General features: G+C 36.5%; 1 protein-coding gene across 1 annotated transcript in view; it reads left to right on the top strand.

Moving 5' to 3' along the window:
- LOC120884230 (uncharacterized) overlaps positions 1 to 24,507 on the top strand; it is a 63,806-nt gene extending 39,299 nt beyond the window's left edge. The window contains exons 3-5 of the mRNA XM_040269590.2: positions 20,825 to 21,092; positions 21,191 to 21,477; positions 23,928 to 24,507. Coding sequence (XP_040125524.2) covers positions 20,825 to 21,092; positions 21,191 to 21,477; positions 23,928 to 24,040 — 668 coding nt within the window. The 3' untranslated portion in view covers positions 24,041 to 24,507. The remainder of the gene's footprint in view (positions 1 to 20,824; positions 21,093 to 21,190; positions 21,478 to 23,927) is intronic.
- The last annotated feature ends 1,663 nt before the right edge of the window (positions 24,508 to 26,170 follow it).

Genomic DNA, 26,170 nt, shown 5'->3' with positions numbered 1-26,170 from the left:
TATACTTTTTGAAAAATAGGTATATTTTGATTAACAATCTCCTATAATGATTTCTTTATTTATGAATTTCTGATTTTATTCATACTTCTCATAAGATAAACAAACAGAATAGCTAAAAGAGTTCAAATTTCAGAGGGCTTTTTTTCTTCTGGATGCAAAATTCACTCACAAAATTGTGTCCAGACTTCTTTTGCTCATTCGTGTGTCCCTGAGTGAAGTTTCCTATTCGCTCTCTGGGATAGAAGGTAGCTTTTCTGGCCTTGGTGTTGCACTTGGCTACCCCATAGCTGGTCCACCAGACTTCTCTCTCCGGTCCTGGGTGAGAAGTGGATGTAGGGGATATGGGCAGCTTGGCTGAGTTCTTTGCACTGAGTAGTCCCTGCTCAGGTTAATGCAGGAAAGGACAATAGGTTGGGCCTCTTCTCACACATTGGAAAAAGGCCTTGTCTTTCTTCCTGATCCACAGTACAGGAAATACAAATCAGCCCACCACAGACATACTCAAGAGTTGGAAAAGAAGATTCTGAAGGGCTTTAAGTCTCTCTTGAGGGTAAGTAACTGCTCCTGCTATTGAAATAAGTCCTGATAAGAACTGAGCTATTGAAATGAGTCCTGATAAGAAATGGCCTCAGGAAAGGGAAAAGATATGGAGAAAGAACAGTGTCTAAGTTCTCTCCTCCAAAACTCCTTCTCAGAATCTTGCATTTCAGAGTGGCCTGAGCCTTTTTTCCTCAGTCTGAGGCTGTAGCCAAACCCTAAAACTCAAGAACCGTGACTGTATTTGCTAGTCTATATTTGTATCAATTCTTCTCTTGGCTACTAGTGTGTGGCAGAAATCACTTTCAGCCTGTGCCCTAATTATTCGTTATGTGTCTTGTCCTCTCTAGTAATCAGAACATTCTCCGAGGACATGATTTCTGCCTCATATCTCTTTGTTTTTCCACCTGCTATAAAACATGTCTACATTTTGTAAGAAATCATGGTCAAAAGTCACAGCAGTCTCCAGAGTATCCCCTGCACAGAAATGCAGGTCTGGGCATCTTCTGTGAACTCTAATACATTCTCAGGGAGGTGAGGTTATGGCCAACAAAATTGTGGTTCAAAATAATATCATCTTTCCAAAAGGGAAGGATAGTTTCAGAGGTCCAGTCTCAGATTTATCCTGCCTTTAGTGTTCACAAAGTCTACAGAGAGAGTGAAGCTACTGGTAAAAACAAACAAAACATAAACCCAGGCAAACCAAACATGGAAGTTTATTTGTGCACAAAAGTATCTTTGTGATGGAGAATGCATAAAACACTCCTGTAGCATGGAATACCTGGTGACTTCAGTAAATGGAGGGCTTCAAAGGATGTGACACAATTTCATCATTCTGGGTCCCATTGTTTTGGTGACTGAGGCACACCAATCCTCAAGGTGGCCACCAACACCTGAGTCAGTGGTTCAGAGTCTTATTTGGCTTTATGCTGAGAAAAAAAAATGTCAGACCCATCACAAATTCAAATGTCATCTGAACTCATAGCATGCTTCATGTTTCCCTGCATAGACACTGCCTTAGTCAGTAGATGAAACTAGGATAAATTACTTATAAGCTCAATTGAAATATCTGTTCTTGTAGGTGTGGGAAAATTTGAAGAGAACTAAGATCTCAGGGCCAGAAATCTCTTCTAATTGAAGACAAAGAGAACACTGCTAATGGGATTCTAAGTTGTGAATATAGCTTGAGGAAAACTCATTTGACCTGTGCATATTAGATGATTAAAAAATATTTATTGACTTGACAGTCAATTTTCAAAATTATTTTTATAGGAAGCCAATTGTAAAAATCAAGAAACCTAAACCATAGAAATATAGAGGACAGGGACAGTATTATTTCTCACAGCATGTTTTCCTTACCATTGTGTCCACATCAATTTTGGATTTTCATTAGCAGAATTAGATTGATGGAGTTTCATTTCTTCCTTCCTTGTTCTATGTCTACAAATATGAGCCTTGGATTATAATGATATAGATCCACTCTTTAGATTTCACCTGGATGGCATAGCTAGACCCAAGGCCTTTTATGTTGCAATGAATTAATGTAAGCTTTTTTATATGAATTATCATTATTTACAAAAGTCTTGAATATAAAATGCTAATAAATCATAAATTACTTGCCCTAAACAAATGAATACAACGTAAAATAAAATTAAGCTAATATATAGGTGTAAGTTCATTGTATCTTCTGTAGTGAATGTCAACTTATTTCTATGACTGTTTAATCCTCATTTTCCATAATAGCTAAAGAAAAACATTTGACATTTTCCCTCTCTTCTGGAATAAACAATTCTATTCTAGAGACCTGGACTATCATACATATACTTCAGGATGGCTTATTCATATTAGTGAGGCTCCACAGCAATTTAATGACATATAAAGATCTAACTCTAAGAGATTACCGGAAAGATAATTTTGGTTTTCCTAATTGATACTTCCAACTATGTCTGGCACATTCCAATTTGAAAACTGCAAATTAGAAATACATAATACACATCTTGATGGTCAAACTTAAGAAAAATTAAATTTTTAGGTAAACATTATAGCACAAATTCTACATTAGATGTTTTTAATTAATGTAGCAAAAGGACCATCAGTCACTCTCATTAATTTTAAAACAAAACTGGATAGGAAAAAAAAAAAAACCCTACCTTTCAAGCATGTCCCTAAAACACTGTCAGTAGACGAAACTAGGATAAATTACTTATAAGCTCAATTGAAATATCTGTTCTTGTAGGTTCTTTTTTATCATAATCAGCAGATTTTGTTTCTGGTGCCCAACCTACCATATCATTTACCATAATTAAAAGCTTAGGCCCTTCATAGGCTATACTTGAATAATTCAGATGATAGAACAACTAGCCTAGGAGGTTCATAACACAAATTTAAACATGGTTCTTAATGGGGCGTTGCATTATTCCTTCTCTGGACATTGTAAAGTTTAATCAAACAAAACCAGTTGTAAACTTTATACTTGGGACATTTCCTCTACTCTCTCAATCTCTCAGAGCCTCCTCTTATATGCCTATTTTTATTATTTCCTTCATTGAGCAGATAGAGTAGCCAATTTCTTTGTAGTTCAGAAAATATTTCTGGCACTTTTTATGGGTTAAATAATAGCCATACAGAATTATAAATTACAGGTAGGTTATATATAATATAACTATACAGATTATTTCAAAGAATGTCTTTGGCTTTAACATCCTACAAATTGCTAAAACAGAAAATATAATTTGGGGCTTGGAAGAAAAAACAGTTTCCTGTGAACTTCTCATTACTTCTTAACAGAGCATTTTCCATCACAAAGACATGAAAACATTTGGCCACATTATCAGTATTTTAGAAAATGCACTTTTCCCAAATCTAAAGTTCATGTTGTGTGTTTTTTCATTTTTTAAGACAAAAATATGTCTTAGTGGCTCTTTAGGCCACTAAGAAACCTTCTTCAGATGGTCCATAACTTTAGAAATGCTTCAAAACATTAATATTCTCTATGGAAGTTTGGTATTTGAAAACTGTAAACTGGAAATGCCTAATACACATCTTGATGGTCAAACTTAAGAGAAATTAAATTTTTAGGTAAACATTATAGCATAAATTCTGCATTAGACTTTTGTAATTATGTGCTCTTTACACACACCTCATTTTAAAATAAAAAAAAGATGTATTTTGACTTTAAAAACAATGTTAAATATGGGGATAGAAAGGATAGTATAATGAAACATACATTATTACCTTGATATGACTGCATGACCAATGTGATTCTACAATGTGTACAATTATAAAAATGAGAAATTATACCCCATTTATGTATGATATATCAATGTGATAAGTGCATTCTACTGTCATATATAACTAATTAAAACAAATTTAAAAATTAATAAAAATATCAAATTAAAAAACAATGTTAAAAGGTACATATTTATCTCTTCCACAGGGAAGCTTCATGAAAATAACACAAATATTCATGATCTCAGTCTTGCGCCGGGTTAAAACTCTTACTTGGTCTCAGACATCAAAAGCCATTTAACCTAACAATCCTATTAGTGTTTGCTTTCTCCTCATTTCTTATGAACCTCTAAACCAAAAAAATAAAACAATCAAAAAGATAGTGAAACTGCGGAGTGTGTTGGCACATACCCATAATACTAGTGGCCCCGGGAGGCTGAGACAGGAACCAGAAGTTCAAAACCAGCCTCAGCACCCTTAGCGAGGCCCTAAACAAGTTCGCAAGATCCCATCTCGAAGCAAAATATAAAAAGGACTGGGGATGTGGCTCAGTGATTAGGCGCCCCTGTGTTCAATGCCAGGTAACAACAACAACAAAGATTGAAGTAATTAGTCCAAAATCTCTTCCCTACTCCTTTCAAACTCCATCTATGTTCCATTTCAACAATTAAGGAAATGTAGGAGCCCTTATTTGTCTTCTTTTTCACAGTAACTCCTGGAAAGAATTGAGAGATAGTTGTCTTTACTGTTTTTTTGTTTTGTTTTGTTTTGTTTGTTTTTTTTCCTTTTTTGGTATTGGGGATTGAACCCAGGGGCACTTAACCACTGAACCACATCCCCAGCCCGTTTTTATATTTTATTTAGAGACAGGATCTCACTGAGTTGCTTAGGGCCTTGCTAAATTGCTAAGGCTGGTTTTGAACCCATGAACCTCCTGCCTCAGCCTCTGGAGCCACTGAGATTTCAGGTGTGCATTGTCATGCCTGGCTGTCTTTATTGTTTTGAATTCCATTTGCTAAGCAGTTTTAGCCTCGATACCTGGGTATCATGCTATCTCCCCGATTTACCAGGACAACCTACTCTCCCAGCACATGCCCAGTGTTGATGGGGACTGAAAAAACAATTGCAGTTCTGAATTATTAGGCTCTTCTGCCTCCCTGAGATAAGGTCTCACTCTGTTGCCCAGGCTGGTCTCAAACCCCTGAGTTCATGATCCTCCTGCCTCAGCCTCCCGAGTAGCTGTGACTACTTACATATGCCTCTATGTAAGGTTGAATTATTATGCTCTTAATTGCATTACTACTTGATATACGCTTGCAGCGACCCTACCATTTCTCAGTATATCTGGTTTGGGGACAATTACTTAAACTGATGTATTTGTAACTCTCAAAGACCAAAGATTTTGGTTCACCCTGAACCATCCTAACACAATTATGCCACAACATAATTATGAATAGTGCCCCTTCTACATTAAAAGTACCCCAATTTGGAAAATACACTATGTGGCCATCTTAGCTGTAGATCTACAATAATCTTCAACACACAAAAGGCAAGTAGGTTGAGGTCTGAATAGAGAACACTGGTTTTAATGATTGGATTACTTTGCTTGGACTTTGAGAACACTGATTAATTGGGGACTTGGGGACTTACACCAAAATCGAGTGACTTGGAGTGTGACTGAAATGGGAGGCAAGAACTATAGCTGGAGGGAAAGGCAGGATATGTCACACCTAATCAAAGCAATTCAGGCTCGACATTTCAAAATAAACCTCATCATTTCCTCTCCATCATATCCAACTATCCATCCAAAATTTTGTTGTCATTGTCATTAAATTTCTCTCTCTTTCTCCCAGTCCTGTCAGTATCTACCCAGGCTCTATGATGGAATCTACAGAATCCTCTTCCGTTTTTCTTCCACATACAATTAGTTCTCCATCCCTGTCTGTTCTAACTCTAGTATCATGAGACTTGAAGCAAAGTTCTCATTGGCTTTACCAGTGCTTGGATACTGTCACAACTTTCTAACTGTCCCTTCCTCCCTCCTAGCTCCTAGTCAACTCCACCGACAGACAGTATTTTCCTAGATCAAGCTGTGTCTCAGGCTGCTTTCATGCCTTTATCTGCTCTCTGTTGCCAACAGGACAGTCAAGCTGCTTAACCAGAATAGGAAATGCCAGTGTGCCTCTCAGCCACAGTCCTGGCCCTTCTTTCACTAGACTGAAACTCTTGGCATGTTCGTGCCTATTGACTCCTAAAAACTGGTCTTTTCTCCTCTCGTTCTTTTGCTGTTTCTTTTGCAAAAGTGTCCTCCTCTTCCCCACTTTTACTGCCACTCTCTTCTGAGCCACGGAAATGTCTGTACAGCCTCAAGGCCCAATCCAAGTGCCACCATTTCTCTTTCCAACTCTTTAAATTAGAATTCTGTATCATTTTCTTTTTGTCTATGCTGTGGTTTGAATATGGGTATCATCCCCCAAAAGTCTCTGTCAAAGACTTGGTTCCCAATGTGGCAGTATTGGGAGGGCTTTAATAGGGGGTCCTAGTGATTGGGTATGGTTCTTCCAACAGAATTGTGGGACCTTGGTCTGTAAAGTCTTGTCTTTGTTTCTTAGCTCAATAATGTGAAAGATTTGCTCCTCCTCACACTCCCTACCATTTCCATCTGAGTTGCTTAGGGCCTCGCTAAGTTGGCTGTCCTAACTGTCTTTATTGGCTGTCTTGATTGTTTTGAATTCCATTTGCTAAGCAGTTTTAACCTGGATGCCTAGGCACCATGCTACCTCCTCCTCACCAAAGGCCCAAAGCAATGGGGCTGTCTGATCTTGAACTAGAACCCCTAAAACTGTAAGCTAAATATTTTTTTCTCATCATAAGGTAATTGCCTCTGGTATTTTGTTATAGTAACTCAAAAGTTGACTGTATTTTTCATATCTCTATTTTCAACAATTAAGGCTTAGAAGTGTCACATAAAAACTGACTGTCTTACTTTTCATTGTCAAACCATGGAGGGCAATGGCCAAATATTATTTGTTTCTGCATTGATAAAGCATAACAAATCCTAATATATATTTAGTACGATTTATTGATGAAGACTTTTGTAAATTTCACCTTTAACAGCTTGGTGCCTATTTTCTACCTTCCAATAGGAAATATGTATTCTCTTCCGTTTTTATTTTCTATAAACTCTTGTTTGCTTCATTGTTTCACTCTTTGTGTTTCTCAGTCTAAGTATTCATAATCTCAAGATAACCTGGGCACCATGCTACCTCCCCAGTTTTCCAGGACAAGATACTCTTGTCATGCCCAGTGTTGATGGGGACTGAAAAAAAAATTCTTGTTTTGAATTATTAGGCTTCTAATCCCAGCCCAGAAAAGGTAACACTATTAGCAAAATTTTGATATTTTGAGTTCTCACATAGCAATACAGTAATACTATACACAATGCATAATGTAGGTGCTGAAACTGCATGTATTGAGAGATTATGTGCCAGACTTTGTTCTTTTTACTTCATGTATATTAAGTCATTTAGATTATAAAATAACTCTGTGAATCAGTCATTTTATAATCTAATTTTAATTTTAGTTTTAGGCTGGAGAAACTCCCACATATTACGTGTATTGATGCTGTTACTCTGCTTCCTCATCTTTTTTTTTTTTTTTTTTTGCAATCAGGCCTTTGTTAGAAGGGAACTGAAGGCAAGGATAGGCTGACTCATAGAAATCCCATCTGTACAGGTAAATTCTGAAATATACTCTACTGAATTTAAACAAAATAAGTTTTCATTCCATGAACATTTATTAAACAGAAGCTTAGAGGCCCTGGCAAAGGACTGAGAATAGACAGCATAAATAATCATCAAAAACTACATAAACAAACACCCTACATGTGGAAAGAAATCTATCTTCAAAGAGTCGCACTTTATGCACAAGATTTTTAGAAGAACCATGTCATTCATCAAACCTCTGGTCTATTATTTCTGGCCCTATCAAGTAATTTTCCAAGGAAAAGGCCTTTCACTTCAACATGGGTTCTTTCTATGCTTTCTACTTGGAGACTAGAACTTTATTTATTGACCTCTTAGCTAGAACTGACCAGAGAAGATGACACTGTATTTAGATAGTGCTTTAATTTGTCTACTTAAAATATTTTGTTGAGTGCCTACTATCTTCTAGGCATAGCTAGGTGATTGAGACAGAGATGTCTCTAATTCCCATTCTCACTCACTCTCCTGCCTAGGGCTTTGGTGGGCTACAGCTAAGTGGAAAAACATCTGCTATAAATCAACAAAGTATTTATTCAAATTTCCAGCAGTAAGGTGGCACACCTCCAGTGATTTATTGTGCAGGATTCCCCCTTGCTGTGCATGTTCCTGCAAAGTCTCATTAGGACCTTTCAACTAAAAATATCTGATCCAGCTAAATTTTGGAAAAGGAAACTATTATTTGAGGAATTCGTTTTCAGCAGCTGAATGCCTCAGGAAGTTAGAAATGCCCTCCAGAGCTTTATGCCTCTGCTCCTCTCATTTGAAACCAGCAGAGGTTGGAACAGTTCTTAGTTATTAACATCTAATGGCTGTTTTGTGACTTCTCAAGTGCGTTGGACTCCTCCTCCCAAGTCCCAGGGAATGGAAAGATACTTATTTGAATTTAATTAACTCAGAAGAGATTCGGCCCAAAGAATAACGAGTGAAAGCACTTGGTACTGAATGTTCCTACATCTTCCCTAAAACTTTATGATAGATTTGTTGGACTAATAATTACCAGGAGTATGTGAAAAAGAAGTCCCACCTAAGAAGCAGAGCCAAAGGTAGGAAGTGTCTGTCACCATGGTTCTCCCTCGGAGCCACAGTTATGCTCTCATCTCTGCCTATACCCATTTTACTGCAGTAACCCTCTTGCAGGAACACCCTATGGCCCAGGTAAAGGTTCCATACAATAAATACACAGGGAAGAAAATGGCAACAAATGAAACTTCCAATCTTTATTTTCCCTTTGGGGCAAGCTCTCAGTCTATCTTTCCCACCTAAAAGTGTATACAGGAATGTCACTCTGTAATTTAAAAGGATGTTCCCATCTTGTGAACAGTCTTTTATAACTTCTTTTTTTTTTTGACACTCAAATTCATATCTAGCCTGGAGAGGTGCTATATATAGATATAATGTGATTTTGTAGATGCTATGAAATCCTCCAGTGGCAATCCATTTGCATGTTTATTCATTCTCAAATATTTATTTCCAACAAATCACATGTTAGGTGTTATGTTAGTAATTGTCGGGGTAATAGTGAGCAAGACAGATACGACTACCACGCTTAAAGACTACAAATCAGTACACTTATTTACTCACCTGTTTAATTAACACGTGTCATACTGATGGCAGTGTGTGAGAAGGAGTGGAAGATTCCAAAATAAACAAGAAATAGTTCTAAGAAAAATGTGCAGAGAGCCTGGACCAGTACAAGGACAGCAGAACCATGAAAGTTGGGGCAGGAAGAATCTTCAAAGATAGTTTGGAGGCAGAATCAGTGTTTGATAATTTGTAAGGGTAAGGGTAGATATTGATGTGGGGGAAGAGTTAAAATTATTTAAAAAAATTCTACCATATTTGGGAGGATTACTGGTTGTCGTAAATAAAATTTGAAGACAGAGGAGGAGAAGCAGGTGGAGGGCAGGTTTAGGAGGAAAAAAAGATTAACAAGGGTAAGATATGAGGATAAGAAAAGCACAGAGTTTGGTTTGAGACACTCTGAATTTAAGATGATTTACCCATCCACGTCATTTAGACTCAAATGTGAGGCTGTGAGCTTCTCTAATCTCAAGAAAATATATGCTAGATATTATTTATTTCTTATGCAAGTTCTTATTTCCTAGAGGATCTTTGGTCACATAAATTCCCACACAGAATAGACTAGGGTAAAATGGAAATGGGGACATTAGGGCCATGATGGGCACATCTTGCTTATTAAATCTCTCCCCAAATATAAAAGCTATTAGTTCCTGCTGCATATATTCCTGGAGCTTTCTGGATCTCATCCCATCCAAGTTTTGCTTGTTAGACATTTTCTTCACTTCTGTGAGCTTATCTAGATAAGATTTTTTTTCCCCTTTTAAGGTTTTTCTTGTTCTTTCAACCAATGAATCCTAATTTAATTTTTAAAATTTTCTTAGAAGTAAGGTATTGCAAACCATGGAATTTCAATTATACAACCAGCTGAGCTGAAGAAATGTAAAGCACCATGAGAATGTTCTCCCTGGCTCAGCAGGTGGAAATCTTTGTGATACAGCAGCAAAACAGGTGGGCAACTTCAAGACTTGTTCCCTAGAAATTAATGCACATACTTGTTAAGCTACAGATTGGTACCTTGGCAGAAAAATACCAAGATTTTGGAATGTATTGAATAATACTCAAAGGTTCTATAAAAAGAGACAAATTTTGTTTGAGTTAAAACACTATTATGTGAAAACATAAAGTGAAAAAAAAAGTAAAAACAAAAAGGCTTTTGTTTTCTTTCATTTTTGCCACTGAAGGTCCCTTTTCTGACCTGTAATTGGAACTGAGTGAGAAGTGAGATTGGAGTCTTAGAGGCTATAAAGCCAGGCCTGCTAGGTGGAGCTAGAACAGGTTAGCAAAGCAGAAGGGTAGAAATAGAGTGAAAGCTAAGTGAAACCTCAGGAAGATAGGGTTAGCAAGCCCACCCAACTGCTTTCTGGGAAAGTCCTTATTGTTAAAAAACAGACAAACAACAAACAAACAAATACAAAACAAGATGGAAAGAAGCCTGGATAAAGCCTACTACTAACTACAGAGGGGCAATCCCAGATGGAGAATCCTATCTAATTCTCTCTGAAATGTGACAACGAAGGTCAATAAATACAGAAAATCCACACCGATGAAAAAAATCAGAGAAGACAAAGCATTTGTCTAACAAATGGTTAGACAAAGTATTCACTCGCCCAGGAGGACTCCAATTTTTACTTGCCATGAACCTGCTACCAGTCTGCTGTTTTCCTTTTATTCATTTTCAAAGAGGAGGGGGCATTTTTGTGGGTATTAAAAAATACCTATTATTTTTTGCTCCCACCATTGTGTGTAATGTGTATTGAGGATGGTTAAATATATCATTAAATGTATTTAGATAGATCATTTAACCATAGGTTACTCTACCAGTAGAAGCTAATCTGTACTTGACCTGGAGAAATTCTCATCAGCCTAAGATCCAGAACTTGGATATGGAGGTAGTAACTAGAGAGGATTTTATGATTTCCTTGTTTGGGGAGTAAGTGAGTTTTCATGTATAATTAATACATGCATTAAATTAGGGGGAGTGGAATTTAAACTGTTTTGTTGGAAAAAAAATTGATGTGCATATTGGGATGAGATGAGTAGGCTATTCTATGCTGTGGTTTTCACCTCTTTTATCAGCCTTTTTAAGCTAAAATTTGCTTTAGTAACAAACCCAGCAGTCAGTGGCTTAGGTAGCAAAAGCTTGTTTCTGGCTTGTGTTGCCTGTCATATATGTTGGCTCTGATTTTGCACCGGGATGAAGCTATCCTTATCTAAGATGTTGCTGTGGGATAACAGCATGAAGAAGCATGCGCAAGTTGTTAAACTTCCTTTAGAAATGTAACAGATCTCTTCTATATATTCTCTGCCAAAATAAGGCATGCACCAATCAATACTGTCCATGTGACAAAGACACATCAAAAAAAAAAACTTTAGATCAATATCTCTAATGAACATAGATGCAAAAATTCTCAATAAAATTCTGGCAAATCGAATACAAAAATATATCAAAAAGGTAGTACACCATGATCAAGTGAGATTCATTCCATGGATGCAAGGTTGGTTCAACATACAAAAATCAATAAATGTAATTCATCACATCAATAGACTTAAAGATAAGAACCATATGATCATCTCAATAGATGCAGAAAAAGCATTCCACAAAATACAGCCCCTCCTTCATGTTCAAAACAATAGAAAAATATGGATAACAGGAACATATCTCAACATCATAAAAGCTATACATGCTAAGCCCCAGGCCAACATCATCTTAAATAGAGAAAAATTGAAAGCATTCCCTTTAAAAACTGGAACAAAACAGGGATGCCCTCTTTCACCACTTCTATTTAACATAGTTCTTGGAAAACTGTCTAGAGCAATTAGACAGGCGAAAGAAATTAAAGGGATTCAGATAGGTAAAGAAGACCTCAAATTAGCACTATTTGCCAACGATATGATCTAGAAGACTCAAAAAATTCCATCAGAAACTCCTAGAACTAACAAATGAATTCAGTGAAGTAGCAGGATACAAAATTAACATCCATAAATCAAAGGCATTTCTGTGTATCAGTGACAAATCCTATGAAAGGGAAATGAGGAAAACTACCCCATTTACAATAGCATCAAACAAAATAAAATACTTGGGACAACTTAATGAAAGAGATGAAAGACCTCCTCAATGAAAACTACCGAATGCTAAAGAAAGAAATTAAATAAGATCTTAGAAGATGGAAAGATCTACCTTGTTCTTGGATAGGCAGAATTAATATTGTCAAAATAACCATAATTCCAAAAACACTATACAGATTTAATGCAGTTCCAATCAAAATCCCAATGACACTCCTCATAGAAATAGAAAAAGAAGTCATGAAATTCACCTGGAAAAATAAGAGAGCCTGAATACTTAAAGCAATCCTTAGCAAGAAGAGTGAAGTAGTTGGTATCACTAATACCAGCCCTTAAACTATACTATAGAGCAACAGTAACAAAAACAGCATGGTATTGGCACCAAAAGAGACCAATGGTACAGAATAGAGAACATAAGAGACTAACCCACATAATTACACTTAGCTTATATTTGGCAAAAGCACCTAAGACATACATTGGAGAAAAGATAATCTCTTCAACAAATGTTGCTGGGAAAATTGGAAATCCATATGCAATAAAATGAAATTAAACCCCTATCTCTCACCATGCACAAAACTCAAAGTGGATCAAGGACCTACGAAGTAAGCCAGAGACAGTGTGTCTGTTAAAACAAAAAGTAGGACTGAGTCTCTATAATGTGGGATTGGGCCTCAACTTCATTAATAAGACTCCTGTGGCACAAGAATTAAAATTACGAATCAATAAATGTGATGGACTCAAACTAAAAAGTTTTTTCTCAGCAAAAGAAATAATCTGTGAGGTGAATAGAGACCCTATATCTTGGGAGCAAATCTTTACTTCTCACACATGAGATAGAGCACTAATCACTAGGATATATAAAGAACTCAAAAAGCTAGACACCAAAAAAACAAATAACCCAATCAATAAATGGGCCAAGGACCTGAAGAGACACTTCTCAGAAGATGATGTAAAGATGATGCATAATCAATCAACAAACACATGAAAAAAGTTCATCATCACTAGCAATTAGAGAAATGCAAATCAAAACCACACTAAGATTTCATCTCACTCCAATTAGAATGGCAGCTATTATGCATACAAACAATAATAAGTATTGGTGAGGATGTGGGGAAAAAGGTACACTCATACATTGCTGGTGGGATTGCAAATTGGTGCAGCCAATATGGAAAACAGTATGGAGAATCCTTGAAAAACTTGGAATGGAACCACCATTTGACCCAGCTATCCTACTCCTCGGTCAATACCCAGAGGATTTAAAAACAGCATACTATAGGGACACAGCCACATCAATGTTTATAGCAGCACAATTCACAATAGCTAAACTGTGGAAACAACCTAGATGCCCTTCAGTAGATGAAAAGATAAATAAAATGTGGTATATATTCACAATGGAATATTACTCAGCATTAAAAGAGAATGAAATCATGGCATTTGCAGGTAAATGGATGAACCTGGAAAATATAATGCTAGGTGAAATTAGCGAATCCCAAAAAAACAATTGCCAAATCATTTCTCTGATTTAAGGATGCTGATCCATAATATGCTGTGGGGTGGGGGGAGGATTAAACTAACTCTAGATAGGGCAAAGGGTAAGAGGAGAGGGAGGAGAATAGAGAGGGTATAGGGGTAGGAAAGATGGTAGAATGCAATGGTTATCATTACCATAAGTACATGTAAGAAGACACAAAAGATGTGACTCTACTTTGTGTACAACCATAGATACAAAAAATTGTGCTCTATATGTGTAATACGAATTATAATGCATTCTGTTGTCATATATAACAAATCAAAATTAATTTTTTTTTAAATCTGTCCATATGAGATGGGGTTTGGTTGTCTTCCTGGGAGGAAATTTATCCTGGAGAATGACTCTGAATATTCTTCATTTTTCTCTTGAAGATCAATCCCTAGCTAACTCTGAGCCAAAGTAAATTTGCCAGAATTGACACAGGTCCATAAAGGGCATCAAAGATATGGTTAACTAACCATATTTCCATTATATCTATATTTCCATTCCTCTGACCAAAGCAAGTCTGGTGAAATTCAATTCCTGGAAGGAATACTTTTTTATTGGAATTGCTAAGAAGACAGCCTTAATCCTGAAATTACAGGAGCAACTAGGTGGAAAGAGAGTTTGCTTAAAAATGAAATCATTGTAGAGGCGAAAAAAAAAAAAAACACAGAGAAATTGAACAAATAAACAGACCTGATGTCACTATTTAGGATTTTATGTCCAGCAACACCAGTAGGAAAACTTTCTAACCTGGAATTCCTAAATATGTAAATCTCTATTGGTTTTCTTAATCCAGTCAATCTTGATTTCTATCACTTTTAACTAATAAAGGAGAAGTTAGTACCTAAACTATTCACCATGTAAATGGTTTTACATTCTTTGCTAAAATGGTCACAACTTTTAGCCCCTTAGCTATCAATTCAAAGTGAAAATAATATAATTCGTATTCTGTATTATTACTATATTAAATACATACTCAAGACTATTGCCTGCTGTATGTGAAAATTTATCAAAAACTTTGTAATTTTATATGGTCTAATCCAAGGCCATTCATATAACTACATAATAAAAACAAACCATTTTTTTATGCTTAGCAATCACAGCTTTTCTGAGAGTAAATTTCTTCCAGGGGTATCTATGGACATGATACCAGCAATATTGGCATCATTTACCATAAGTACAGAATTTTAGGCTCCATTCAGACCTAATAAATCAAAATGTGCACTTCAGCAAGATTCCCAGGTACTTTTTGTTTTGTTTGGGATATTAAAATTTAAGAGTTGTCTATTCAAAAGACTTTATGCAATATGGTAAATATGAAGAGCATACCTAGATATATTATAAATATATTAAACACTTAAGAGAGTGTACAACATTTCTCTATATAACTTAATGGCTTAATATCAAACAATTCTCTAATGGGGGTAAATCCCAAGAGGGATATTTGGAAGCAGTTCAGATTATAGAATCCAGGAAAATATAATAGTAGTCTCCTTTCCCTCTCTAACAGGGAGCATTCCAAAGCCCTAGTGTATGCCTGAAACTTCATATGCTATAGAATCTAAACTGTGATTTTTTTCCTACACATACATACCTATAATAAAGTTTAATTTATAAATTAGGTGCAGCTACATTAACAAAAATAACAAATAATTAAATAATTATAACAACATACTATAATGAAATTTAAATAATTGTGGTTTGTATTTTTTTCCCCTCTCAAAATAACTTCTACTTTCATGCTTTCCCTTCAAGGAAGCACTTTATAATATTTATTTGGCATATCTGAATTGCCGGAATCAGTACTCTGTTTTTTTCAGGTTTTTAAAATAGTTTTTCAAAAAAACTTTAAAAGGTAATATGTGCATTATAGGAATCAGAAGAGCACAAGAAAAGAACAAAGTCATTCAGTCACAGCCAGCTCAGGTGCATGTGTCACTCCAGGTTGTGTGTATACATATACAATATCCCATTTTGTGTGATTGAGATCATGGAATGTACTGTGATTTTCCACACATCATGGATATTCAACACTTCAAAATCCCAAAGCTACATGAGTATTTTGATAACCAAAAATACACTATACCAACTCAATATTTATAGCAGCTCAATTTACAATAGCTAAACCATGGAACCAAAAAACATTGTAATCCTTTCTTGGGGACAAAAATTTTACTGAAAATAGAAATGGCAACAGACCTCTAGATAGACATATTGGCAGAGTTACAACTAAAATAATGCATTCCTTAATGCTCCATTTAAAATGAGACAAAGCAACAGAATACACGAAGCATGTTTCTAAGAGTGCTCATTATCAGATTTCTACCACTAAAATATTAGCAATAATGCACGTTCCCAGTGAATTAAAGTATTCTCACAGTACAGACAGAAGATGCACACACATCAATGGCTCACATCCAAATGCAAATCCTTGAGCACTTGTTTCTATCTTTCCCTGTGTGCTTCCTCCTTCTCCTCTGTTGCCAGCCTAATGGAAAGTCCTGATACACACTGCCCAGGGGTAAAAATAATTCCATGTCCAAGATGCATCTTTTCTATCAATTATAATAAAAAGATATTTTCAGGTTGGTTAATTCACTAGCTCTGATCTTTATGATATAGTGTCACCTCAGGACATCTAGAAAGCTTAGATGTTATGAAATAAAGAATGAACTTTGTGCACAATAAATGCAAGTATCTATGGTTATAATCTAAAACTGCATTCCAGATACAGAGATACTAGCAAAGAATGCTTCCCCTCACCTTTCTATCCTTCTTCACTATTCCAGTGACTAAGTTCAGGACTACCCCTTGCTCCAAGAGGTGGATTAACAAAGGTCATTCCTAGAAGTCAGTTCTTCCTAAAAACTAACAAATGGATATTTATATAGGGATTATTTTGCTACTTCTAACAAACTTTTGGCATTGGGACTAATCTTTTTAATACTCAGCAACATATAATAATAGCTAAACAATCTGAACTACTCTAAGAAGCACAGAACACTTTTCTTTGCGCACTTTCTTCTTCCCTCCCTCCACCTAATGAACATTCAACATACTCTCCAAGAGGTCAAGTATAACAATACCATTTTCCTAAACGGCAACTATTCCTATGAAGTAAAACTTGCAATGGAACCACCATTTGACTCAGCTATCCCACTTCTTGGTTTCTACCCAAAGAACTTAAAATCAGTTATTATAGTGATACAACCACATCAATGTTTATAGCAGCTCAATTCAGAATAGCTAAACCATGGAACCAACCTAAGTGCTCTTTAACAGATGAATGGATACACACACACACACACACACACACACACACACACACACAATAGAATATTACTCATCCTTAAAGAAGAATAAAATTATGGCATTTGCTAGTTAATGGGTGGAGCTGGAGACTATCATGCTAAAAGGAATAAGCCAGTCCCCATAAACCAAAAGCCGAATGTTTTGTCTGAGAATGCAGATGCTAATTCACAATGGGGGTTGATGGCTAGGGAAGAATAGAGTTACTTTAGATTAGGTAGAAGGGAGTGAAGGGAGGGGAGGGGGTAAGGGAGTAAGAAACATAGTAGAATAAATCAGACATTATTACCCTATGTTCATATATAACTATACAACCAGTGGAATTCTACATATATAACTATACGACCAATGGAATTCTACATCATGTATAACCAGAATATAAACTACACTCCATTATATATGATATATCAAAGTGCATTTTACTGTCATGTATAACTAATTAAAACAAATTTTAAAAAAATTTAAAAATACTTAAATGACATTACTTTAGCCTTCCATGTTTACCATGTGTTGTGCACTCTTAAACATCTAGAGAGACTAGATGTTTCCAACAAGGACTAAAGTTTCCCATTATAATGCAGTAGCACTAAATAGACTTACTGCACACATATACTTAAGAAAAACTAGACTTCGAAGCAAAACAAAACAAAGCAAAAACCTTTTTAAAGGGCTAGAATTTGAAAGTGTCTTCCAAACAGGAACATTCTGGCCTGAATCCTCTCTTCATCTCTTCTCAACCCAGGGCTTTGATATGCATCTGTCATGTTTAGAGATGACTACCAATTTCACTTCCTAAGTGATTTTAAGAATAGTCTTTCCTATAAATTTTAACACAAATGTACTCAGTGTGTTAGTTTACTAATTCTACTTTTGTCGTAACCTGGCAAACTCTTTAATATCTAGATAGACTAGATGTAAACTAGGTCTCATTTATCCTTCATATAGACTATTGACACAGCCCAGTGAAACGAAACTCATAGACATAAAAGGTGGTGTCAATCTTTCTTCACAGAAAATGCACTGGTATAAAGCCCTTTGCATTTTCTTTTCCTCTTTCCTCCCTGAACCAGCACACATATAACATGTACTGCTCAGTGAAGTGTTTTCATCATTCCATTTCCAAAAGACAGTATTTCATTATGAATTTTAACAAAAAAAATATCTACAAAATGTTTTATTTACTACCTCTACTTTTTTCTTTTGTATCAGGGATTGAACCCAGGGGTGTTTAACTACTGAGCCACATCCCCACCCCTTTGTATTTTACTTATTTTTTAAAATTTTGAGACAGGTTCTCTCCAAGTTGCTTGGAGCCTTACTATGTTCCCCAAACCAGCTTCAAGCCTGTGATCCTCCTGCCTCAGTTTCCCAAGCCACTGGGATTACAGGTGTGCACCACCAAGCTTAACTCTACTGTTAACATAATTTGTGTACTTCTAAACAACCAGAAAGACTAGATGTTTCAAATAAAAACTTAAGTTTGTCAACTATGTACCTAGTAGTATTGAATAAACTACACACATGTAACAGTGGTTTTATCTAAAAGTGTCTTCTAAGAAGGATCATTCTGGCATAGAATCTTTCATTTCTCCCATTTCCTTTTCTCTATGTCACATGTGATATAGGCACATGTGTCACTCAGATGTGATGTTACAATTTCACTTCCAAAAGTCTTTTTCAGAAGACTGCCTTTCTGTAAATTTTAACACAAAGTTTACAAAATGTGTAGGTTTACTAATTCTACTTTTGTCATAATATATTGGCAACATATTTACTATCTAGTGACTAATATGATAAAGTTAGGACTCTCTGTCCAGTATATATGCAATATATCCAGTAGAGCAAAGTTAAATGAAATGCACGTTATAGGGCAATGGGTAAGCTGAAATTTTCTAGCACACTCTTAACAAACACCTTCTGCAACTTCTTTCCTTCCACTTCCTTCAACCCAATAAACAAGTATAGACAGAGCACTATTCAGATGTGGTTTAACAATTTCAAGCACAGTATTTCCTATCAGTTTTTAAAAGCTATTTACAAAATGTTTTATTCTACTACTTCTACTTTTAAATATGTCAAACACTTTTATAGAAGGACTAGATATTCCCCATAAGAACTCGTCCACCTCACACAGCACTGGTAAATAATGTAAATAATGGTTATAATCTGAGGTATCTTCTAATATTATTATTTTTCCCTTGAACCTTCCCCTCCTCACTTCCTTCTCTCTATTTTCGGTCCAGTGGAAAAGTACAGGCATATGTAATGCTTAGAGATGATTGAACAAATTCATACCCAGAATTCATTTACATAGGACAAGCTTTCCTATAACTTTCATTGCAAATTGTACAAAATGTGCTAATTTTATTAACTACTTGGTTATACACTACTAGCAACCTCTTTCATATCTAGAGATTAAATATTGCGAAACTGGGACTCATTTGTCCATTATGTTTATTATATACATAGCAAAATTAAACACTCAAAATGGAAAACTGATGTCTGAAAATGTCCAAGGATGAACACACATTTTACTTTTTGCAATTGCTTTCCTCCCACCTCCTTCATATCACTGAACAAGTACAGACAGTATTACACTGCTCACAGAGATAGTTTAATAGTACCATTCACAAAAGACAATATTTTATATAAATTTTAGCAAAAAGATATTTACAAACTGATATTTCACTACCTCTACATTTAACATACATTGGGCACTTCTAAACATCTAGACTAGATGTTTCAAGTAAGGGCTCCGTTTCTTCACTATGTACACGACAGTCTTGAATAAACTGCACACATGTAACAATAGTTCTAATTTGAAAATATCTTCTAAACATGAGCATTCTGGCCCTTCACCAACCTAGTGGGCTATACCGCTCAAATTTTCAGAAGACAATCTTTCCTAGGGATTGTAACACAAAACACACAAAATTTGTTTACTAATTTTACTTCTGTCATACACTGGCAATCTCTTTAACATCTAGAAACACTAGATGTTGATTAGGACTCATCTATTCTTTAGATACATCATGAACATATCAAAGAAAAACAAAATGCATAGACTAAGGGAAATGAGTAAGCTGAACTTTTCTAGCACACTCTTAACAAACACCTTTTGCAACTTCTTCCCTCCGACTTCCCTCAACCCAATAAACAAGTACAGACAGAGCACTATTCAGAGGTGGTTCAACAATTTCAAGCACAGTATTTCCCATCAGTTTTCAAAAGCTATTTACAAAAAGTTTTATTCTACTACTAAGGGCTACTTAGACGAAGGACTAAAGATGTGGAAAGAGAATTTTTAAAAAATGGTTACTCTTGCCTCATTATAAGCACACTGGAATGGCGCTCCAGAGGCCCAGTGCACAAATGTCCACGCCTCAACAGGGGTTTTGGTTATTGCCCCCACCTCCCCAAAATTATTTCATAAGAATTTTAACAAAAAGAAATTTACAAAATGTGTTATATTTTACTACTTCTGTTTTTAACATATATCAGGCACTCTAGAACATCTAGAAGGGCTAGATATTTTTTTTTTTACAAAGTACTTAGCATTTTCTACTGTATATACAGTAATGAGGAATAAAATGCGCACACAAAACAATAGTTACAATATGAAAAACGTCTTTTACCTATATCGAGTCTGGCCCAGGACCCCCTCCTTCTTTTCCTAGTCAAAGTCCTTTCCCTGTTCTCTAACCCTCTGAGCAACCCTAACAATTCCATTTCAAAATCACTTCCAGAAGACATTTCTGATTTTTTAAAACAAGGTGCATGTGTTATTTTCTAACTCTATCACATGTGACAACCGCTTTACATCTAGCATGTCCAGGTGCAGCAGCTCAGCGCAGCTTTTGCACTTTGCAGACAGAGGCCTCTGCGCAGGCGCGTCACTCTTCCCACAGGGCGGGGACACTTCCGGTTGGCTTACGTGCACTTCCTCCCCGGGTCTCCCCTAGTAGACGACAACCCGCTGTCCAGGCCCGAGGCAGCTCCACCCGCTGGCTTCCGAGCTATCTCGCATTTCGAGAAGGTCAAAGCCTTTGTCAGTCCTTGGGGACAACTGGAGGCCCCACACACCGCAAGGAGCAGTAAGTACGCAGGCCCCATCTGCAGGCTCCATGTCTAATGGCGGCCGAGCTCGGCTTGCTCTCTCTTCTCAGGCTCTTGAACCTTCTCTCCTCGCCAGGCCTCACCAGTGGCTTCCCGAAGGCATCATGTCCTCAGCTGCAGCCTTGCCCGGACTGGACTGGACCCGGCAGCCCGCGAGTGCGGGCTCTGACACGCTGCCATGCTGCCATTGGGTCACCCACTTGGGAGAGTCCTGTTGTCCTGGTCAATGTGGAGCCTCGGTGGGGCCCCGGGCCTCCAGAGAGGTAGGAGGCCTGCACTTGGTCCAGCTCCCAAGCCTGACTGGGACCCTGTGGGCCCAAACAGGCAGTGCCCTGCCTCCCACCATCTCCTGCCGGAATCCAGGTATGGCTACTCTTGCGCCTTTGGCCATTATTAAGTAAAATAAGGCTCACCTGCAACCCAGCGCAGTGCTACCACCTTGATGGTTGATCTGCAGACCAAGACAGCGCCACAGGAGTCAGGGGCCTTTGGTGTACACGGTGTGCATATATAGGACCAAGACACCACCCAAATGAACACAATTTAAAACTTAACTGTTTGTAGAAATTTCTATTTAATTTATTTGTACCACGGTTGATCCTGTATAAACCATACAACGTGAAATCATGATAACATGTATTGATATGTTACCAAGGATCAAAGTGACTGATAAAATCAACCAACTAGTAACTTTCTCATTCTTCCACATAATATGATGCAATAAGGAAATCCAAAAGCTTCTTTCATTAACATAAATATGGGGTCACATTATGAGATGATCTACTCTCCATACCAGATTTATCCAGTTCGGCCCCAGGTAACTTCACATGATGGTGGTCATCTATTTGTGTTTAAATTAATATTAAACACACTGTGGCCATTGCCTTGTGGCTCACTGTGACTCCCAGTGCCGCAGTGCTATTAGTTGTTGGCCCCAATTCATCAGCTATCAGCCTAATCTGGAGAGTTTGGTTGATTTTATTAGTCATAGACATTAGAGGACCGACTCTCAGCTTCATGCTTCCCCAGATGAGGCTGCCACCATTTCACAGCCCAGTTTTTGCCCTCCCTCCTGTTTATTTTTTCTTGCCTATCATCCTCAAACAGGAATTTTTACCTGTTTAGGTTAAAGATCAGATTCTGGTCAAAGGACAGAGCAAATCTCACATTATAATTCAAATTTTTTTATCATGCCATATATTATATTCTTATATTAATATAGAGAAAACTATTTCACTAAGGAGAAAACTACCAACAGAGGGGCAGTTAACTTTATAAAGGAGCTCCTAATGCTTGAGGTACACAGTAGTCATCATTGTATCAGTGTGTCAGATTATACATTGCACATCTGACTTCCCATTAATCAGAGGGTGGGTTATGGTGCTAAGCCATGGAGACAGGTATGCAAGAGCATAGCTGACCTGCCTTCACATACAGATCTCAAGCACCATGCATCAAATAGAGGTATAAAGCATCTGGTGGAAATCATTTTAAAAATGATTAATTTTCTAAAGTCTCCCTGCTTCAGCTCCTAGGAAGAATTTGCTATTGGGAAAATCTTTATATACAGACTTAAGCTCCTGATTAGTGAAGGTTACATTAAAGTATATTTTATGCCGTATAAGTAAATATTCTGGGCTCTTTCATTTGAAACCAGCAAAAATAATATTTCTTTTTCTGCTGCTACTTCTTCTGACTTTTGTTAGAGATTTAATTTTAATAGCTCTATTGCTGGGAGAGAACACAGCATAGGAGAAGCTTATTTTTCTGCTTTATTTATTTATTTATTTGGACTAAATAATAGAATGTAAATTGATAGTGCTGATCTGTTTTTCTCACCATTACTATGAATGAGTATCAGGAGCATGTATTTATATTTCTCTACCAAAACTACTCAAAATGAGAAAGACCAAATCCAAGAACTTGACAAGTGTATGTCTGGTCAATTTGTGTTCTTTTCTATTCCCTTTGTGCTCCTGGATACTACATCAATTATCTGGTGATGTAGTTTGAAGGTATGCCAGGAGTAAATTTAGATGATTATGGTAGCTAAAGACAGACAATATTTGGGGTGATACTAACTTAATATTCTTAAAACTCATAATAATGATTTTGTCTCTGCTTGTATAATGAGGTAAAATTTTTCTGTATGATTAATTCTAGCCAACATTTTTTCTAAACACCAGTAAATTCCAGAACAGAGTGGTAGGTCTAAGAAAACCTTTTATGTAGTCATAACTAATATAGTAATTGTATAAGATCACCTGAAGAAACAAGAAAGTCACGAAAGTAAAATAGAAGGAATGTACAGATTAGGAGACAAGTATATGAGAAATATTAATAATTTATTGACATAAATATAGCAAGCTTATGCCTTAGAAATTGAATATATATATTGATTTTATGCATATTTGTCCTTTATCCTTTCTTCCTTCTCTATGAATTTTGTTCTTTCTTTTCTTTCTCTTCCAGAATACTGATAAAGTAGTCTAAAAAACTAACTTCAAATGTGCAAAAATCAGTATTCTGATATATATCCTAAAATTTAAAGAAGTAAATTATTTAGGGAGACAACATATAAGAAAACATACATTATTACACATTCAAAAATATTCATGTTAATCCTATATTAAAGTGTTATTTTAAACAAAAGATTATCAATCTTTTGTATGTATTTTATTAAGCATTTACTATGTGCCACATTGCTGCTATGTTTATTTCTTCCATTGCATAAGTTATATATCATCTTTTAGGCATGATAAAATGTAGATTGAAGCTCAGTAAATTTTTAAAGAGTTTATTTTCTTAAATAGCAATTCATGAATTGGGAAGCTTCAAGCCAGACGTGAACCTCAAACAAGACGAAGGAAGGGGGAGGTTACTATGGAAAGAACAAGGAAGTAAAGCAAAGAAAATATTTGATTGAAAATATAATTTGCCTTATTTTGTCTATCCTTTTGGAAGATCACTAGTCCTGTAATTATAAATTAATTGTTTCAAATTGGTTGAGTTTAAGTTTTTTTTTCTTTAATAAAGTCCCTTGCAAGGTCAGTCTCAAGTTGTTTTGCTTATGTTTGCAAATGGTACAAGGTTAAGGTCACTTATGAGGCCTAACCAGTTTTGTGTGCTCAGGGATTCTTCAGACCCAGTCTCCATTTTATTGTAGTTTAACAGGCATTCCTTTTCCTGTAAACAAAGAGGGTCTTAAAGGAAATGTTTCATTGGGGAGGCAACCATGGCAGTCTTATATGTTATTTCCCAGGTGAAGAAAGGGAAGAAAGCCTCTCAAAGCCACAGATGAGGAAACTGCAATAGGAAGAGAAAATGAAAAAGCAGATTTGAATGGAGGAGTCTCTGAAGATGTTGAGCTCTCATATCTCTACCAAGATCATCTTGATTTCTAGAAGGCAAAGGACTGTGCATATGCACTTGGTGAATTCTCAATAAATTCTCATTTTACCTTTCAAATATATTTTATTACTATTCCCTCTGCTCTTTTCTGCCGCAGTCTGGCTAGGCACAAGAGCCACTCACAGCTTTGTAAACTCAAACAGCAATTCTTAATCCCAGACTCACACGGGCCCTCTACAAACACGTTCTGCCGCAAAATTCACGTACTCCACCAGGCTTTGAATCCCAAATACTTTCTGAATCCCACAGAACTCAACGGGAACTCAGGCCTCAGAATACGCCCTATTCCCAGCAGGAATAACCTTAAACCTGGAACCGCCCTAAACCCAAGGAGCGGGATACTCCCTAAAACCTGCAGGATATACCCTAAACCTGGATCCGCCCTAATCCAGTAGGATCCTCCCTAAACCCGGATCCACCCTGGTCCTTGAGCAGGGTCACCTTTCTCAAACATACATGCAGTGTCACAGCGAATGTCCAAGGCAAGTCCATTTCCACGAGTCCTTCCTCTAAGCAACATGGGGTATGCTGGCAAGGAAATTTTGATTCCTACTTGGCAATGGCTCTCAGCACTTTTTAATCTCTACTTTTGATGGTTATTGCCTCATGTGGAAAATTTCAATAATCTACATAATAGCTTTCCTGTTTTCTACATTTAACCTTCAATCTAATCCCCATATGATTCATCCCCTGCCTACTCCTTCATTGTCTCCTCAGATTGAAAACTTTATAATTGATTTACATAGCCACTATGTTCCCTGAACACACAATGCCAATTCTGTGACATCCTCCTCATAACATTAGTCCTTTTTCTCTTTGTTGAAATGACCACCTATACCTGGAAAAAAAAATCTGACTTATACTTCAAGATTCATTTCAAGGTTTCCTCTATGGAATTCCTTTACAGAATTGTTTTGAATCTACCCAGAATGAACAGCTCTCTTCTGTTTGCTGGCATTGGATCTGGAAAAAATACTATTAAGTGAATTGCATTGTGCATTATTACAACTTGGACATTAATTCATTTCCTTTACTAGGCTGGAAGTTTCTGGAGAAAGAGATGTCCCCTTTGGCTTCATATCTTTAGAATGCATAAACATAGGCTCAATAAATATTATTAAATCAATTTTTGTTGAAAAATGAGTGGATAATATATGCTTGAGTGACAAGAGACTAACAAGGGCCAAAAGAACATTATTTCCCCTATTAGATATTATAATCGGTGACAAAGAAGTTTATCTGTAGACAGCATGAATCCACAGAACCCTGTGCCTCCTGACATGCTATGGCTAGCAGTGTGACACGAAGTATCTTGGGAAATTCCAGCAAGATGAGATACGAGCCTCTTATACTTCTAGAAATGCACACAGACTACCACCACGTTGTCTAAAATCAACAATGAAACCCCAAGCATGAATATTGCTCAGTAGAATGGTATGGTTAGGTCAAGAGAACAGAGTTCGGATGGAAAAAAAAAATCTAAAAATAATGGCCTGGGAAGTAACTACTATTCTAAGATAAAATTGTTTCAGAAGGATTTTGCTTACATCCAGCAACATCTAGAATTGACTGACAGACATCGGATAGAGAATCCAACTTTCCACCTAGAACAGGGTTTCTGTAAAGATGCTGATCCAGATTTGAT

This window comes from Ictidomys tridecemlineatus, chromosome 14 (genome assembly GCF_052094955.1).
Source record: "Ictidomys tridecemlineatus isolate mIctTri1 chromosome 14, mIctTri1.hap1, whole genome shotgun sequence".
NCBI lineage: Eukaryota > Metazoa > Chordata > Mammalia > Rodentia > Sciuridae > Ictidomys > Ictidomys tridecemlineatus.
Note: the sequence above shows the minus strand (reverse complement) of the source record. Positions and strands in the feature narration are given on the sequence as shown.